General features: G+C 40.4%; 1 protein-coding gene across 1 annotated transcript; it reads right to left on the bottom strand.

Annotated features, from left to right (window-relative positions):
* Positions 1 to 10,782: 10,782 nt before the first annotated feature.
* On the bottom strand, positions 10,783 to 11,820 carry LOC121449640 (trace amine-associated receptor 6). Its single transcript, XM_041654213.1, has one exon. It carries the CDS (start codon positions 11,818 to 11,820, stop codon positions 10,783 to 10,785), a length of 1,038 nt encoding a protein of 345 aa, XP_041510147.1.
* Between the last annotated feature and the right edge of the window lie 7,325 nt (positions 11,821 to 19,145).

Below are 19,145 nucleotides of genomic sequence, written 5' to 3' on the forward strand. Positions count from 1 at the left end.
TTCAAGCAGGAGGGAGGACGGTAGTATTACCATAGGCTATGGTGTCTCCCTAGTTTCTAGGCAGTTTCCTGGGCTTAAGTGGGGAAGAAAAGCCTGTTACTTAATCAGCAAAGAAGTAAAACACCACTTTTACCCAGCATTCTCACAGAAGAGTGTAGGAAAAGGGCTGAGTGAAGTCGTCCGAATACACAGTGGGTAAGAGGAATTCTGGGAAATATCCCACCTCTAAGTCATTGCTTCCTAGAAACTAAGAAGCAGAAGTTGAAGTTACGGAGACCTGAGGTTTCCTTCCCAGTTTCCTCCCTGCGTCTGCTATGGGCACTGGACAAGTGAGAAAACTGACAGCCTTGACTCTTCCCTCTGCCATTGCTTTTTCACTAAAAAAAATTGAAGCTTACTCTAAAGTGACCTGAAAATGAGGGTCTAATCTAACTTTGGGAAACTCTGCCTGAGTCATAATTTCATGCCCTAGTCAACACTTGGAGTACAACACTTGGAGTGTGTCTTTCTTAAAATGCTCATTTTAGAGTCTTTGTATCCTTAGAACCCTACTATTTAGAGCTTTGGAAGACATTTTGTCCCTTTCAAATCATTTCATCTTGTTAAAGGAATATTTCCCTCTTTTTGTTTTAAAACAAGAGAAACCTGAAATGTACGATGTGGTCTGCGATATTAGCCACCCCTGGGCATGAAATGAATAGGCGTCTTTTATGCTTGCATCCCACACACTAAACTCACTATGCTCCCACAAGTCCCAGAGCGTGCTTTTCAAAGGTAAAGCCAGTACCCAAGGCCCATGCGAAGAGGGAATTGGAATGAATTTCCACTAGCAGTTGTTACTAATAAGAGTACGTTCTGCTTCCGTCTCCTTTTTTAAAATTTCCTAGAGGCCTCTAATCACCCTGCTTCCATGGTTTGCACTGGCTCTGTCTGTGAACGAATAATTGTTTCTTTGCAAAATTTCTTTGTAAATTAAGTTGAAGTTTCTCTAGTCCATTTATATTGACAAGCATGGATGAATGTTTATGATTTTGCCATTCTCAATAAACAGACCACGAATGAATGCATGTGTTTTTGAAACAACTCGCATGGGAATACAAAGATTAACCACTAAGCAGTTGTAAGTGAAATAAGCATTTGCTTTCAGAGAGCAGCCTTTAAGGAAGTAAATATCTATCCCATATTTTTATTTTCTCTAATATGTGGGACCCAGATATAAAACCATATATGTTTATACTATGACTACAAGCTCTAAGAGGCAAATATCTTTGCACCTTTTGGGCGGTAGAAAATTCTCCTGAGGGAAAAAAAAAATTCTCCTGAGATCTCAGTATGGTGTGAGACTTTGCTGAGTTAGCACTCTAACCACTCTGTGCTGCTGTTAGGAGGGAATCAGCTGCACACACACTGCAAGTGCCCTGACTTCTGTGCTCTATGGACTTCTGAGTAGATGGGAAACACCGTGGACCCCACCTCTAGAAATCCAAAGGAAAATACTGATGAACATATCTTTAAAACATCTTGAAAAATAGCCACATCTCTAATATAACAATAGATGAAAACACCTAACAAGGTATAATGAAATTAAAATTCAGAGTAGCGATGAGTTAATAAATTTACACGATATCAGCAATAGATATACTGAAGTGAGAGAATACTAATTTCCATTTGTGACAATTATGAGAGCAATTGCTACAATCACTGCAGGTTCTGCCCAGATCAAAACTGGGACAGATAAAACTTCAGATATGATATGATTCATCGATAGAAAGATGCACTTCTTCATCATACATGATCCCCTTTAAACATGGACTCCAGGCACCCTTTCCAACACAGTAGCTTTAGGTTCAAATATAAGCAGAAGGCAAGAGCAGAGAAACGTCACCACTACTGCTTTTCTTCAGCAAGAGCATCTCACTGGAAAAGAGGTCAAAAGTCTGATAATGGTGGTGGTGTGTGTACATGCTTGCCTATATTTTTTTTTTGTGTCTGTATGTTCCCCCAAAACATCAGTATAGTCTAGGGACTGGAGAGATGGTCCAGTGGTTAAGAGCACTTGTTGCTTTTGCAGAAGACCCAGGTTCAATTCCCAACACCCACATCAGGGTCTGTAACTCCAGCTCCAAAAGATCCAAAGTCCTTTTCTGGCCTCCATGGGCACCTGCACACATGTGGAATATATACACAGAAAAACATACACATATACATATGACATTTAGATAAAAATAGTAATAAAATTCTATGGTGAATAGCCCTTGTTTTGTATGACCCTAACCAGTAGTTCATTCTCTACACACATTTCAATTTATTTATATTGTTTTATTCAGTTGAGTCAAACACAATGCAGCATGTTGCCCCTCAGTGACTCCTCTTCTACACTCTTTTTAGGTAATTAATTATTTACTAACTGCTGCTTCCCCTCCCTCATTTCCTCCCAATCCTTCCCTTCTGCCCCCACCATTCACTCCTCCACCATTTTTGTTCAGAAAAGGGTAGGTTTCCCATAGATATCAACCAAACATGGCATAGCAAGTTACAGTAAAACTAAGCACCCACCATGTGCTTAGGTTGGGCGAGTGTGGGAGTTGAGAAATGTAGGCCCATTTCTCTCACCATTGTCTAATGGTCAGAGAGTTTGGGGAATAACAAGGCTTAATCACACCTTTTAGCTCAGGAGGTGGCAGTCTGGCCCCTTTTTGCAGTTAAGAAAACTCGGATAACTAACCATCCTTGCAGGTGGTCAGGAAACACCAACGTACTTTTGCTCCTTTGATTGTAACTATGAGGTCACCTGGGGAGGAGGTGTTTTCTGCCTATGTGACTTGTGTGCCTGACTTGAGTTTTCCTGTTGCCCAGGCAATAGAATGCTGATAATGGGAAGTCTTGCACTGTCATATTAGTGAAGCCTTTGTTACCTTCTCCCCCAATTTATGTTTCCAACAAAAACTGTGGAAAAATTAACGTGGGTGATTTCAGGATCTGAAAAACCCCTAAAATTCCTTCCTGATACTGTCTTGTAGTTTGTGTCTTTATTTTCCCATGGCTCTACCCTGGTAGGAAGTGTTTTTTATTGAGGTTGGTCCTCAACAGGCAAGGTGTCCCAGTATGAGAAATAGGGCCTCAAAAGCCAGTAAAAGAGTCAGAGACGGCCACTGCTCTTACTATTGAGAGGCCCACAAGAAGAGCAAGCTACACAACTGTAACATATATGCAGAGGGCCTAGGTCAGTCCCATGCATGCTCCCTGGTTGTTGGTTCAGCCTCTGTGGGGCCCTGTGTGTCCAGGTTAGTTGATTTTGTGAGTTTTCTTGTGATGTCCTTGACTCCTCTGATTCCTACAACCTTTCCTACACCTCTTCAGCAGGATTCCCCAAATTCAGACTAATTTCTAGCTGAGAGTCTCTGTCTCTGTTTCCATCAGTTGCTAGATGAAGCCCCTCTGATGACAATTAGGCTAAACACCAATTTATGAGTATAGCATAATATCATTAGTCGTATTTGGTTATATCCTAGGTTTCTGGGTCATCGAGCCAGTAGGTCCTGATGCTCTAGGTAGTATCAAGGGAAGGCTCACTCTTGCGGCATGGATCTTAGACTAGACCAGTCTTGGTTGGTCACTCCCTCAATCTCTATGCCATTCTTATCCCAGTGAATCTTATAGGTGGGACATTCTATAGATTGACTATAGATTGACCTCTTCTACACTCTTAACCTCTATTGCACTTTCCTTTCTCATGGTTCTTTCATGCACTCCCTGAGTAAATGCCTCAGATTCATCCATGTTGGGCTTGGCTGTCTGATTTATCTTGATCAAAGCCTTATGGGTCATTGCACTTGCTATCCTCAAACAGGAACTTAAAGAATAATACATGGTTGAGATACACTTCTCTCTTCCACCATCAGAACAGATGGTCCCAACAAAAGCTGTTTCTTCCGCCAAGGCCTCAGAGATAGAAGACACAAGAAGGAACAATGAGACATATCTTCACCCGAGACAGGGCTACCACCGTCCCGCAGCACGCACATAACATAAACAAACAAGAAGAGAAGAGAAAAGATGACCCTAGGCATCATCAAAGGAAGAAACACTCACATAGTTGCTGCAAGAAGACCAAGTATTCACCAGAGATCATAGATGCATAGTAGGTTTGGCCTGCTTGGAAGAACTAGACTCAGGAGTATCTAGAAGGGTCAGGTATAGAAGGCAGTGGGCTTGTAGAAAGCTCTAGACTTTACATTCAATTCAACATGTAAGCTTGCAAGGACTTTGCTACATTTAGTACTTTGATTTAGTAATTTTTTGATAAAAATTCAAAGGCAAATGATCCATGTTTGGATAAATGAGCTGCCCTATCTGGCTGGAGTCTGCACAGAGTGAAACAATGCAGATGGAACATGGAAAGGACAGGAGAATGGGGCAGGTTATAGTAAAGATGGTGACAGAGGTCCTGGCAGTGGTGGCACAGCTGCAGATACAAGCTCCTTCGGACCCACAGAAAACAGTAATGGGGAGACTCAGGAAGTGCTTGCCTGCTAGTTTCTACTTTGGACATAAAAGGGCAGACGAAAACAATGGTTTGATGTGGGATTTCCCTCTGTATGTTGTGATTACCATTGAAATATAAAGAAACTGCTTTGGGCCTGTAGCTGAGCTACAGGAAAACAGAGCTTGGTGGGGAAAACTAAGCTGAATGCTGGGGAAAAGGTGGGCAGAGTCAGAGAGATGCCATGTAGCCCCACTGGAGACAGATGCCAGTACTTTACCAGGTTAGCCATAGCCACATGGTGATACATAGATTAATGGAAATGGGTTAAATCAAGATGTAAGAGTCAGCCAATAAGAAGCTAGAGTTAATGGTCCAAACAGTGATTTAATTACTACAGTTTCTGAGTGATTATTTTGGGGCTAAGTGGCCAAGACTAACTAGCAGCATCCTTCCAACAATGGTTGAATTGAATTTCAAGTGTAGTCAATGGAACAGATTGTTGTTATTCAACTATGTGGTGAGTATGGTAAAGTCCATCTGTCACTGTATTATACTCCGCTAACTCAGGCTGCTTTGGTCTAATGAATTCCTTGCGTTCTTGGAGAATGTCACCAGTGTCCCTTCCTGATAAGCTTGGGCTCAACATTTCTTCTCATACTGTTTTTGTTTCTTAAAAGTTTAACCTTGATGATCAGGGCTGTACATTTTAGTCACAAAGTAGACTTGAAAATCATCCCTGTAATTTGAATTGTCATCAAGATGAGCTCCCCATAGTCAGCCTATACCAGAACTTCCACTATGGGCACACAGCAAGGCCCCAGGATTTAGAGTCTGGTGTTCCCTTTGTTCCCAAGGTTTAGTTATCATGGTTTCCATCACTGATGGCTGCTGTGGAGGGCCATGAAGTGAGTGAAGAGTCTCTGTATCTGATAGACCTGGGTCCAAGTCCCAGTTGTCCCTAAAGTCTAGATCATGTGAATTTTACTGTCTAGACTTCAGTGCTCCCCTTTAGAAGTACAAGATAGTAACCATCTTAGAGATTCCACTGAAAATGATTAACTGGCCACCACATGACATGTTTACCTATAATGAAAACAAAGACACAGATGGTTCAAATCTCAGTCTTTTCATCCTTAATTCTTTGGAAAGCATTTTTTACAGACAAATAAGTCTTTTGAAATAACTTTCTACGATTTTTATTGATTTACAGTATTATATATACATATATATGAAGAGAGAGGGAGAGGGATAAGGGAGACAGAGAGATAGAAAGAGAGAGAGAGAGAATGTATTAGATTGATTTACGTGATAAGGATTAAGTAGTTTAATAAAAGTTATTTGCATGCCAGAGAGGCTTAGAACCCACTAATTAATTGCTCAGCAAGGTAGGATGCCTTAGCATTTCCAACCTAGCACTGAAGGATTGGAGATCCACAGATGATCCACATTGGAAGGATGAAGAAACTGGGGTCTGATGTCAACAGAGGGTATCAGAAATGTCTTTAGACACATTCATTTCAGATGTAGAAGCAGGGTTTCTCCACCAACTCCTTCATATCTGAGCTACCTGCTGGAAGGGGCTATATACTTTAAGGCTGAATTTTTTTCCACCTCAGTTCATTCTTTTGGTAAACTCCCTAAGACATACCCAGAGGTTGTCTCCTAGGTGATTCTAAATCCCATTAAGTGGACTAGTCGACAAGTTCTAAAGTATCTTATATACCTCAATCAGAGACAAACAGGTATAACATTAGTAAGAAGCAGGAAAATAAGATCATGACCCATTTTGATAAATACAATTAAGAGGTTGAAGAAAAAAAATGAAAATAGTGAATTGGAGAGAGTTGTTAATGTTGGCCTCCACAGTGACTTTCTTGAGAGAAAAAAAATACCAAAGCAGAGATTCTAAGAATGACCAGAACCCGTCTGGCAAAGGTGGGAGGAATGAGTGATGTACAGAAACTTTGTAGTAGATGGGTAGAAGGATAGATGTGATATATTCACACATTGGTATCTATAGTTAGTAGATGGGTAGATGAATAATAGATATATTACAGAAACAGATCCCAAGACATGGATTACACTTGACAGAGAACTCACCTTTACTGTTAGCTGATGTTCTGATTCTAGTTAATGCTCTAAGCACTAGGACCCCAATTCTTTGTATCATAGTTTTCTTGGTGATATAACATTATTATTTGACGTTTTTCCTGAGTAGTGGGCTTTACCTTGTAGTGTAGTTGGTTACAGTCTTCTAGCCGAACTTTTCTTTTTCCAATTTTTAAAAGTAAGCTGGCATTTTTACAGAATCAGAAACAACAAGGTCAGGATAGTCATTTTGATACAGTCCATGTGTCTATTTTTCTATGCTTTTGGGAGGGGATTAATACTTTTTTGAAGATAAATTATTATGTCATTTCCTTTCTTCCCTTTCCTCCCTCTCACTTAGTCTCAAATCTGTCTGCCTGTCTATACATAACTCATATGAACACACACACACACACACACATAGCCTGTGCAATCCATGTTCTGTTGTTACATGCATGTATATGGTTTCAGAACTGACCATTGTGTATTGGATAACCAACTGGGGGCCTCTTTCCTGGAAGACTATTTCTCTTGCTATCCATGTCCCATAATTGCCTGTAGTTCTTTGTCTATGGTTGAGGCTCCCCTGACATTTCCCCTTCCATGGCAGCATGTCTTTTGGTATTGTCCTTGTTAGCTAAGCAGCCATGTTGATGACAGCTGATGGGTGTAGTTTCTCTGTCCTTTCTACTAGACACAATCTCACAGCAAACATTCTGTGCCTCTGGCTCTTACAATCTTTCTGACCCGTCTTCTGCCATGATCCTTGAGCCTTAGGTGCAGGAGATGTGTTCTGGATATATCAGTTCAGAACAAACACCATTACTTCTGTATTTGTCAAGGCAACTTAGATATGGTTCCTTGTTGTAAAGAGCAAATAAAATTTCCAGAGACCGTGCATCTTTGATCCTCAGGCAAGGCTACCATAGGCTCAGCTTTAACTCTTTCCTACCAACTAACCCCCTTTTACCTTTCCCAGGTTATAACAGAACTTGAATCTTTTTTAGCGTTTTTATCAAACCGATGGCCTGTGCCAAGGTCCTAGGACTTCCCAAGGAAGGGAGCGATAAGGAGGAGTGGAAGGGGATGCATGACTAGGACTGGGAAAAATGTGGTTAGAGATTTTGACATGAGCTAGACTATGTGAGCCTCATGCCTTAGCAATAGGTTAGAATTTGATTCTAAACATTATGGGACTTAGGTACAGCCCCCTGTACCTAGGAACAAATATGATTTGACAGGAGTCATTCTGGAAACACAAAGAATCTGATCATCTTGACTTGAGCATGCTTGAGTCACCAAACCTAAGGCCACAGTCACCATATTTCAATGACATTGTTATTTAAATAACAGCTAATGTGCTTTACCTCAGTCTCTGTTATTCTCAAAATTCTAAGTGATACACCTTCACACTGTCACCTGCCATTTATTCCATAAAGCAAGGGGGGGGGGGTGTCCCCGCTTGCTCATCCCCTATCCCTGACCACTAGATGGAGCAGTCCGTTTGGCTTCTGACGAAAGACACCAGCATGGCCTTTTCAGGCTGAAGCAAGAAGGAAGCTTCTCATTAAAAGAGTCATGAAATTCAAGCAACCCACAGTCACAGGTGTGAGGCAGCTGCCCAGGATAGCGCTGCATCATCACAGGGCTTCTTGCGAGCCAGAAAGAAACCTTTCTATGCTAGACTCTAGAGGTAGTAGTTTTTTTTACTGCTAGGCTTTCTATGCTAGGCTCTAGAGGTACTAGTTTTTTACTTAAGCAATGTAGAACCTGTTCCTGATTGGGGTCATTGTATCCTAGACCTGTAGCTGGTCTCAGGGCTTTGGGAAAATTCCAGAACCAAATATCATGAATACATTATGTATGCTTTGTGAAGGGAGCAGATACATATGTTCAATGTGAGTATGATCTAAAAATTATTTTAAAAATCATTGACAGGATAAACTTACATGTTTGCTTAAGTGTAGGATTTATTAATTGTATTCTTGTGTGATATTTCTTCTTATTTGTCTTAAATTTCTTCTTGTTTTTAATTTATTATTTAATTTCTCATTAAATATTTGTTATATATCATAATAGCATCATAAAGACATTTCATTCAAATAGATCATGTATTTCAACCATATTCATCTCCTCACACCCTTCCCTTAACCCTCTTTCCATTAACACTCTAAACTCATTTCTATTTTCACGTCATATATATGTAGTTAAGTGCGTATTATAAATGCATATGTGTGTATGATGCTCTATGTCTATGTAAAATCTAGGATCCACAAATGAGATAAAATATATGATATCTGTCTTTCTGTGAAGGTCTTTAGTTGCATCCATTTTTCTTCAGATGATCCAATTATTTTCTTCCTTATGGTGAAATCAAACTCCACTGGGCATATGTAAAAGTTGTCTTTGTCCATTCATTTGTTGGCAGAGGCTGAGTCGATGACTTGGCGATTGCAAACAAAGCCTCAATAAACATGGATGTGCAATATCATTGTGTGTTCTGATTCAAAGTGCTTCAGGCGTGCACCTAGAAGTGGCATGGGAGGCCTAGAAGGCCTAGAAGGCCATGGGAAGTCTGCCCTCTCTCTCCCCTTTTTGAGAAACCGCCACTCTAATTTCCAGTACGGCTAGAGTAGTTAGTATTCCTGAAGCATTGTGTAAAGGGTTCCCCTTTCTCCACATCCTCACCAGCAACTGATGCTGTTTATGTTCTTAGTTTTCATTACTCTGGATGAAATATTGTGGGAGCCTTGGCAGTTTGGATGCTCACCTTACTAGACCTAAATGGAGGTGGGTGGTCCTTGGACTTCCCACTGGGCAGGGAACCCTGATAGCTCTATGGGCTGACAAGGGAGGGGAACTTGATTGGGGGAGGGGGAGGGAAATGGGAGGAGGTGGCGGAGAAGAGACAGAAATCTTTAATAAATAAATAAACGGAAGAAAAAGAAAAGAAAAAAAAGAAATAAGACAGAATGAACCTCAACGTAGCTTAAACTTGAATTTCACAGATGGTTAAGGATGCTGAACTAATTTTTCATATATTTATTGACCAATTTCACTTCATCTCTTGAGAATCATCTGTCTATTTCATTAGCCTATTTCTTGGCTGGTTTGTCTGTTTTGTTTTGTTTTTTAGTATTTAGGTTATTTGTTTCTTTATATAGTCTAGGTTTTAGCCCTGTGTCAGAGTGGAGAGCTAGCAATGATTTTTCTCCTGTTCTGTAGACTGTTAAATTTTTATTTATTTTATTTTACTTTATTTTATTTATTGATTCAGAGAAAAGAATTTGAGCTTATTTATTTAAAACATAGTTCCAAAGAGCAACGTTGCTTCTTACCAGAGACATGGCTAACGAAAGTAGGAATGCTATTACCTGTTTCAGGGCATTCAGCACAGATTTCACTATGGTGCAGGCATGAAGTTCATGTTTGGTTAAAAAACAAAAAGGTACATTAATGAACAAATCATAATCCACGCACCTACGCAGACCAGTGTGACACAGGGTTCCATATGTCACACGTATCCAACTTCCAGCCAAAAAAGCAGACACATAGTCACAGCGCCTCCCCTCCAGGAAGTCTAGTGGCTTCTGTCTCTTATTTTAGGAGAGGAAATCATGGGATAGGAGGACAATAACTTGGCTGGCAGTCACTACAGCCTAATAAAGGTGATGCCATTGCAGATCACCCCCCTCTATTCTGTCATCTCTCATAAGACTGAGTCAATTATATTGGCCAACGATTCCCCCTTTTTAAGTTGTATTTGAAAGAGCCAAGGAAAGCAGGAACTGGGGGAAGCCTATGCATACATGAAATGAAATGTTTAGCAGGCTAGGGTCAGCCTGGAAGCTTTGTAAAGAAAAGGGGAAAGCATAAGAGGGAATCTTCGATGCTTTCAGAGAATATACCAGGATCAAGGAAAAATCATGGATTAAAAGGAGGAGTGGATAGAAGGAATTAAATGCAAGGAGTGTTGTAAGCTCAGCTCTAAAATAGGAAGCTAATAAAAATTTAACATTTATTGGTCCAGTTAATATTTTCAGAGAAATGGCAGCAAGGTGCACATCCTACCAAGACTAGAAAATGCTAACTCATCCTGTCTAGTGTGAATAACCGCTATTCTTTCCCATTAAGGGTCTTCCTAGACTCTTTAAAGACTCAATTCATTAGGAAATTAAAGGTACCTGTGAGTTCCTCTGTGCCTGTGCTTATATTTGCTCAGAGAACAAGTTCATAGTCGCTGAGCTGTTCCTGAACACCTGGCCACTCATAATAACCTTAATAGCTTTCTTAAACCATGGATAAAATAAAGCATAGATCAAAGGATTCATGGCTGAGTTGTAATAAGCACACCAAACACAAATCTCATAAATGTAGGCAGGGGTGATGAATCCCATAAAAGCATCGATTAATGAGTCAATGCTATATGGCAACCATGAGATCATGAATGCTATCACGGTGATTCCCAGTGTTTTGGCTGCTTTTCTCTCTCTCTTCGCCACCCTGGCTTTGTAATTTTCTGAGGATGATTCTGTTTTGCTACCAATATTTTCTATCTTTTTAGCCTGTTGCCTAGCTACCAGGAAAATATTACCATACAGAATTATCATAACGAGAGTTGGTATAAAAAAGGAAAGAAAATCTATTAGCACCCAGTTCTGATTCACAACTACCTGACATCCTCCTACACAGTTGAGGGCATTGGATAATTCTTCCAGGCCATCGTCGTAGACCCCTGTGTAGAACACAGCACCACTGTACACCAGGGGCAGAATCCAGGAGATGCTGATGCAAATTCCTGACACAGACACCGTGAACTTGGTGGGATAGACCAGAGGGTCAGTGACAGCGATGTACCTGTCGATGGAGATGAAGCACAGGTGGAAGAGAGAAGCGTAACAAAATGCCACATCACAGCAGGTGTGGAAAGTGCAGAAGCTTCTCCCAAAATACCAGCAGCTCTCGACAGACCTGACCATGCTGAAGGGCATCACAGAGACGCCCACCCAGAAGTCAGCGCAGGCCAGAGAGGCAATGAGGAAATTGGTAGGTGAGTGCAGCTGCTTGAAATGGAGGATGGAGATTATCACCAGGAGGTTTCCAAACACTGCCAGCACAGCCCCAATGCCAAAGACTGCATAGAGGATGACCCGCGGCCCAGGCGAATAGGGAGTTTTTACACAGGACCCATTTACGTTCTCATAGCAGAGCTGTAGGACTGCTGGCTGAGATGAGTTACTATCCATGCTGCTGCTGTCTGCATGGGCAGCAGGTCTTTATTCGATTCTCAAGAGTCAGGAATTCTGATTTTACTACTGTAGAGGTAAAAGAAGTACACATCAATCCAGTAGGACGCCAGAGGCTATTATGAGATGCTAAGTCTAATATCATTTTTCATTCTTAATCCTCCTGGCAACATTAAACATTCTTTGGAACAAAATAAAATCCAGTAAGTTTGATATGGTCGGAAATTATTAAAGCTGAATTTCAATTAACAAATGATCCTTTTTCTTAATTGGCTACATTTTCTTTGATTCCTAAACATGTTTTTATGTTTTATTTTTACCTCTAGTGTTTCTCTGGCAGCAGTCATAACAATGGATGCAGCTGTGGAACCAGTGGATCACCTATAGATTTACTTCTATGTTACACGTCTTAAACTACCGCCTAAAGCTAAATAGACACCCCCAATGGGAAAATCCCTTGATGGAATCCCAATAGGGCAAGGTGTGAACAAATAAGATTATATTCAACAGTGATTATTAGCAAAGTTGGTCTACAAAACAAGTCTTTTTGACACTAATTACTATTATGTATGTTAGGCCAAATAATTCTTTTTCCTTTGTTTGCAGACTTGAACCATGACCTCCTTCTCAGTCATGACTTAGTCACGTTCCTCGGGTTTTAAAAAGATAGGATGGGGCCACAAGGTTTAAAGGTCAACTTGGCTCTTTATAGCCTGATAAGAGTCATTTATGCATCTACCATGGCTACCAAGCAGCGAGATAACAAGCTTTGGGGAAATAATAACACTGAAGAGAGATATATTATACGAAGACCTTAAAAAACAAACTGTATAGCACTTAGATGCAGCGGCTTTTCTCAGAGACAACTGAGAAGATGAATTCTGTGCTCAAGCCATTGCTACCCGGGATCTGTCCACAGTCTCTCCCATGCATTCAATAGACCTGCAGTGAGCACTCTGGCTGTGCTGTCCTCTGTGGTTCCTGCCCGTTCTGCCCATGTTCCTGGGAAGATTTCCTTTTACAAAGAACAATGGACAGGGCGTGAGAACTTGGAAACAGGTTTTGTGGTCATAGTCTCCAGCATGGCAGAGCACTGCGGACTAAGGGAAAACATTTCTCAGCCTTCCTGACAAGGAGTTCAAGTCTCTAGCAGTAGAGGAATGGAGACATACAGGCATTTATAAGCTTGTATGGTACATTATAAAGAGTGAGGGTTATTTCTTATTCATCCTGCTAGCTACCTGATCACAGATGGATTATTGAAAATCCATACTCTTACTCAGATATCTTTCCTGTTCCTCCTAACATCTTCTTAATGTCTGATTTTATAAAATAATTTCAATTTTTTATGCCATGTTTTCCTCATTTATGTTCTATAGACTTTATAAACAATTCTATAGGTTGTGTGGCACCAAGTGCACAACCAGTCATCGCCACCCTTAACCCCTGGATGTGAATGTCTCTAAACATTGTCATATATCCTCATGAGGCAAACTGATCCCTTCTTCCCATTAAAATTTGTGTTCTAGTAAATAAAAGCCTTTCCATTGGCATCTTTGCCATTGGGAAGAGAAAGAACTTTATATATCCCTCCACCATTCTGAGATTTATATTAATTAATTCATCAATTAAAAACATAGTGGATGTCTGGGTATAAAGTAATAAGAATGCATACCATTTCTATGATCAGAAAAACTGAGGTCTTGAAGATGAAACAACACTGAAATGTATGCGGAAAGCTGGGCATGTAAGGATCGCACCAGAAGGGAAAAGACAATGTGTACAATATGAGAAGCATAAGGACAGGCAGATCCAGGCCCAGGGATCCTAAAACAGGGCTTGCAAAGACCTGCTCCAGTATTTGTACGATTCTAGCTATTTATTTTTTTTAAATGTAATCTAAGATCAATAGAGGAATCTAGGCTAACTTGTGCATTCATGTTTACTAACTCAGTAAGCAGCACTTCTCCCAGTACTGAGGTGGGATGTAGTTGGAGGCTTGTCCCAAGTCTTATAAAATTCTTGCACTAATATGAGTTTTCTAATGTTGTCCTCCCCAAACCGTCTTTAGTAAATAGTTGGGCAATGTTAGGAAGTCCTGATTCTCATGGGTTTATGACTCTAATGCCCTAGAAAGGATGCTAAGGCAAACTTTTGGTTCTTACATCAGATGAAGTTTTCCTTCTCATTTCTGCACCTGATCTTTAGTTTGGTCCTCCAAGACATCTCTAACGAGAGCATCCCCCAGTGACTGAATGTGTGAACTCTTCCTCATTATGACCGAAGTATGAGAAGGATGTGATTACGATGGCCTGTGGTCATGCAGGGCACCGAGTCAGAGGAGTGTTAATGAGACATGGTGTTTTATTCTTGTCTCTGCGGATTAGAGGCTGAGGTAACCAAACACCAGGCAGGCTGACGTTTACTCTGTAACTGAAGAGCACTGGGCATTGAGTACGTGCAGCCAGCTTGTCTGCTAATGGTCTCAGAAGCTCAATATGTTAGTGCATTACTGAATCAGCTTGATTCTCTCCATCACCACCAAGGGTTGACGAGTGTTTCTCTAAGTGTGCGTTAACTGCTTGCGGGTACGTGGAGGAGAGTGAGAAAGTGTGAGAAACCATTTTTTTTTTCTTCAAGTTCAGTTTAGCGAGTGTTTCCTTTTTCATCTGCTAGGCAGATCTCAGGGGCCACACAAGCTTGCCTAGTCACTCTGAGCACTAAAAGTTTCAGTTATAGGACTTCAGCCAGAGCTTCAGCCCACACTTACTTGAGTATGTCTTCCCTCAAAGGGCCTGGTTTTAGGCAAAGAATAAAAAAAATAAAAAGAATTCTTCCTACACAAAAATAAATAAATAAAAAGAATTTTTTTTTAAAAACGGGGTCTCTGAGTATTCCTGACTGACCTAGAGCTCACAGAGATCCACAGGCTATACCTCCCAGGTGCTGGGAAGGTGTGGGCTACCACATTTGGCAAAAATTTTAATTATAATTTAGCCACAACATTATTTATAAGCATGAAATGTCTATACTAGAAGCAATGTTTATGACTTCTTTTCATTTTATAGTGTTTGAAAAACGCATAAAACTCAGTTATGTGATTATATACATATTATCTAAAATGTGTCATCCCTCCTTGCCCCGTCCTTACTATGTTTGCCCTGAATATGCTGGAACTCACTACACAGTCTAAGCTGGCCTCAAACTCACAGAGACTTGTCCATATCCACTGAGTGCTGTGGTTAAAGTATATACCACCACAACCAACAGCATACACACACACATACACACACACACACACACACACACACGTACATTATAGAGAATGAGAGCTATTTCTTACTTATCCTATTGGCTGTCTGCTCACAAATCAATGAAATCAATACTCTTATTCAGGTATCTTTCAGGTTTCCCCATATATATCCTTCAAATCGATGGGCTTTAATTGGAGAACAAACTCTTCCCTGCTTGGTCTTCATCCATGGTGATGTATGCGGGGACTATGCTCTTAATACAGGTCTCAAGCAAATCAAAAACACTTTAAAAGTACCCCCCTCCATCAAAGTAGTGAAAAGATACGGGAAAAGAAACCAAGGAATCTTGTATGAAGTCAGCTGGGCTTCTACCTTTCAGCTAAATCACACTGGCCTCATGGCACAAGCATTCACTATCCAGGAAGCTCTGCCATAGGCACTTCACCGCCTTGCTTTTGGGGGTATGATTATATTCATTTGGACTTTTCATATTTACTCCTCAGACCTTGCAGAATGTATCATGCACAGTTGACATACTGTTAAATGAGGAAGCTGGGGGAAGGGACAAGCCTGAATGCTCCTCCTTATCAGGCTATTTGGAACTTATGGACCATTGTCTTCTAGAGAGTGGCAGTGTAAGGCTTCTCCCTCCATCATTCCACTTTTCCTACTACGAGTGTGCTCAGTTTCAACTTAATTTGCTCAAAATGAGTAAAAAGTGGGTCATCAAGGCCACCGAATAAAGAAGCCTAAAAGAGAATGAGGCTTAAATCACTTTTTTTTTCATTTATTCTTCAGAAACGTGATGGACAGAATGAACTCGAGTACACGAGTCCACATGGATTCTTTCCATGTTCAGACTCTAAATGAGAGCATGGGGAGCTCTGTTGGAATGTTCCACCCACACCAGGGATCTATTGTGAACATACGTTCTCCAGAGAAATCACACATGAACCCAATGACACAACCTCCAACTCTAGGTTTGCCACATTGATGGCAGATCCCATCAAGAACACTATTTGACACAAAGAGAATTATTGATCCACTCTCAAAAATCTTTAATTTCTTTTCTATTCTGAGGCGTGAGTGGGGCTGTATAAAAAAAAGGGAGAGGGAAAGAAAGAAAGAATGAAAAACAAAACAAATGAACAGACTTTACCTCTCCTGTTATTGATCCTAAGAGGCTAGGAATAAGGGCAGAAAAATAATAGTGTTTAGTAAGTATGCATTAAAGTTATAATGACAATTAGAATGGACTTTGGAGTGGACTTTTGAATTTAGAAGCTGAGAATCAAGCTGTATGAACTTCCCATATAGTCATATAAACCGGGGGGGGGGGGGGGGGGAAGACTGACTGGAACAACCTTCCACTTATGAATTGATGTAATGGTAATGACACTTTGTATCCATAATGTATCAAGTTCAAACTATCCCATAAGTAGAGATGTGTTCACACTTCCTAGATAGAAGGAGGGAAGACTAGCTCTGAAGACTCAGAGATCATTCACTGTGGATTTCCTGAATATTGAAAAAATGACAGATTGCATGCCAGGATATCTCATTTAATCTTAAAATCAAACAGTGAACTATCATATAATATTACTGAAGTCAGTTTCAAATTCCAGTCTTAAATTTATCATGTGTTTGATCACCACACAATAAAAAATAAACAATTTGCTGATGCAGTCATCCTTAAAGTGTAACAGCTTTACTTCTGGGTCAGTATTCAGATTTGACGTTCACGCACTAAGATACCCTTGTGGCAGGTGGTAGGCCAGGCCTTGATCTGAAAGGATACACTCTTGGGATGCTTCTCTTCACACTGTTCATTCAGTTTCTGTATCACAAAGAAGCTTGGAGCACACACAGAAAGAATCTGGGTCAGTGTACCAAAGTCTTGCATGGGGACTCACAATAGCAGATAATTATAAAGTAAATCACTCTGGCCTTTTTCTGTTTAAGCATTCCTATCTTTAGCATTTGCGGCAGTGGAAATGTTACAGACCATCTGAAGATCACCCGTCAATCCACTTGAGCCCATGGTTTCAGTGGTATTATTTCTTAAATCTTCTCAGAAAGCCCACCCCAGTGTGTGTAGATGAGAGAAAGCATATGGAATCAAATCGATTGAAAAACCAAAGAAAAGAATCACATAGTCTAGCACACACAGCAGGAGGTGGCTCCAGGACTAAGAGCTATCTTTTCCTCACCTCTCGGTGGAGCCAGAGAAAAATTCTATGGCCTAAGAAGAGTCTTCAGAGAGAAGGATGGAGTGAATACAAGACAATCAATTCTATACAAAGCTTCATCTGGATTAAAGAAATGCTCAAGCATCAAAAAGTATCTACCAACACAGAAGGATTAACATCATGAATTCTTTTTCATTAGTGGAAGCTAAAATAAGGAGATTAGAATTTACTAGGGATTGGGTTAGGTGCTGGGGGTTGTATCACGATAAAGGTTTTATTTGGTTAATACATGCTTTGTAGATGTGCAGAAATATGACAATGAATCTCGAATAGACAGAATGAATATATGTTAATAAAATTATTAGCATGTCTATCAGAATAAAGACAACAAACAAACAGGCACTAATCACAGATAAGTATGAAATAAAATTGTGGGGCCCAATCACGATAAGATTCATAGGAACAGATCACCTAAAGGATGTTCTTAACTTCCAAACATTATCACCTGCCAGTGTAGGACATAGCTAGCCATGATAGAGGCCTGAGACTCAGTTGTCTACCCTGAGGCAATACCTGGTTGCAGAAAGGACCACAAACTGAAATTACCCAGGCACCAGCCAGGGACAGACTATCCAAAGGGAATTCCTAACATTCCAGCCATTGTAGATAGAATCTTCTACCAGCACACATTCACCAGGATACCCCTAGATAAATGTCAGCCAGTCAGGGGTCCTGAACCTTTGAAATCCCTCAGCCCCACTTTTACTACTATACAAACCAACTCTAATTGAGCTCGAGCCTCTTCGATCACTCCAATACATTGGACACAGAAAGTCTGAGTTTGCAAACTTGTATAGAATAAAGACTCTTTGCTTTTACATATGGGACTAGGTGTCCTTGTTCGTTTTGTGGGGACTTCGCAGATCTGGGCATAACAAAACCACATAAACTTCTTAGAAAAGAGATCAAATAATGAAGAAATCCATCTTCATTATACTGGCTATTCGAAGGAAATAAAGAAATGTTTTCAGGCCAGGAAGAAAACCAGTAGACAGGAGCATTTGCTCTGAGAGCTTGAGTACCTGACCTCAAACCTCCAGAACCCATGTAAAAGACCTTTTACATTGACATGCATGTCTTTAATACCAGTGTTGGGAAGCAATGACAGGTGAACCCTGAGAACAGGCACCTCAGCAAGATCAACCCAAATGGTGAGCTTCTAGTTCAGTGAGAGCTCTCATCTCAAGACAACACCAATAGAGACAAAGGATAACACTGGATACCCTTTCCTGCCTTCTGAGTGCGTGCAGCTGTGAACCCCATGCATACACCATGCATATGCACGCACACACACACACACACACACACACTCACAGACCGACACAACACACACACACACTTTAAAAAATAGATATGTTTTCAAAATTCAGAGAGACTTGGTATAATTATAATAGAAACACCATAAATATTTTATAAGCAAATAAAGAATAAATATAATTATAATATTTTATATATTTTATTAGAGTACAGAATAGATAGCCATGGATCCACAGAAATAGGCTGGTACAATTTTATAAGGATAGTTAAGGAAATGCTTAGGGGGAAGAAGTTGTGCTGTGACCAGAGGGGAACATTGGCTGTTCCTGAAAGACTACTCTTGGCCTTGTGAATGTTCAGAAACAGCAGAAGCAGGTCTGACATACCATACACCTTTCCAAGACTGAGTCTCAACATCATAACCATATCCTATATGAAAAGGATTCTTCATATCATCTTAAATGGGCTTTTGTGTCTAAGACTTTGGGTTTGCCATAGTGGCATGTTGATTGACAAGGAAAAAGAATGTGGGAAGAAGTCTTGGTTTGCTAATGTTTATGCCACC

This window comes from Microtus oregoni, unplaced genomic scaffold (assembly GCF_018167655.1).
Source record: "Microtus oregoni isolate MIOR12 unplaced genomic scaffold, Mior012 000006F_ref0000085, whole genome shotgun sequence".
NCBI lineage: Eukaryota > Metazoa > Chordata > Mammalia > Rodentia > Cricetidae > Microtus > Microtus oregoni.

Excerpts from the sequence above, each read along its gene's own strand:
- LOC121449640 (XM_041654213.1), bottom strand. The coding sequence starts at position 11,820 with ATGGATAGTAACTCATCTCAGCCAGCAGTCCTACAGCTCTGCTATGAG.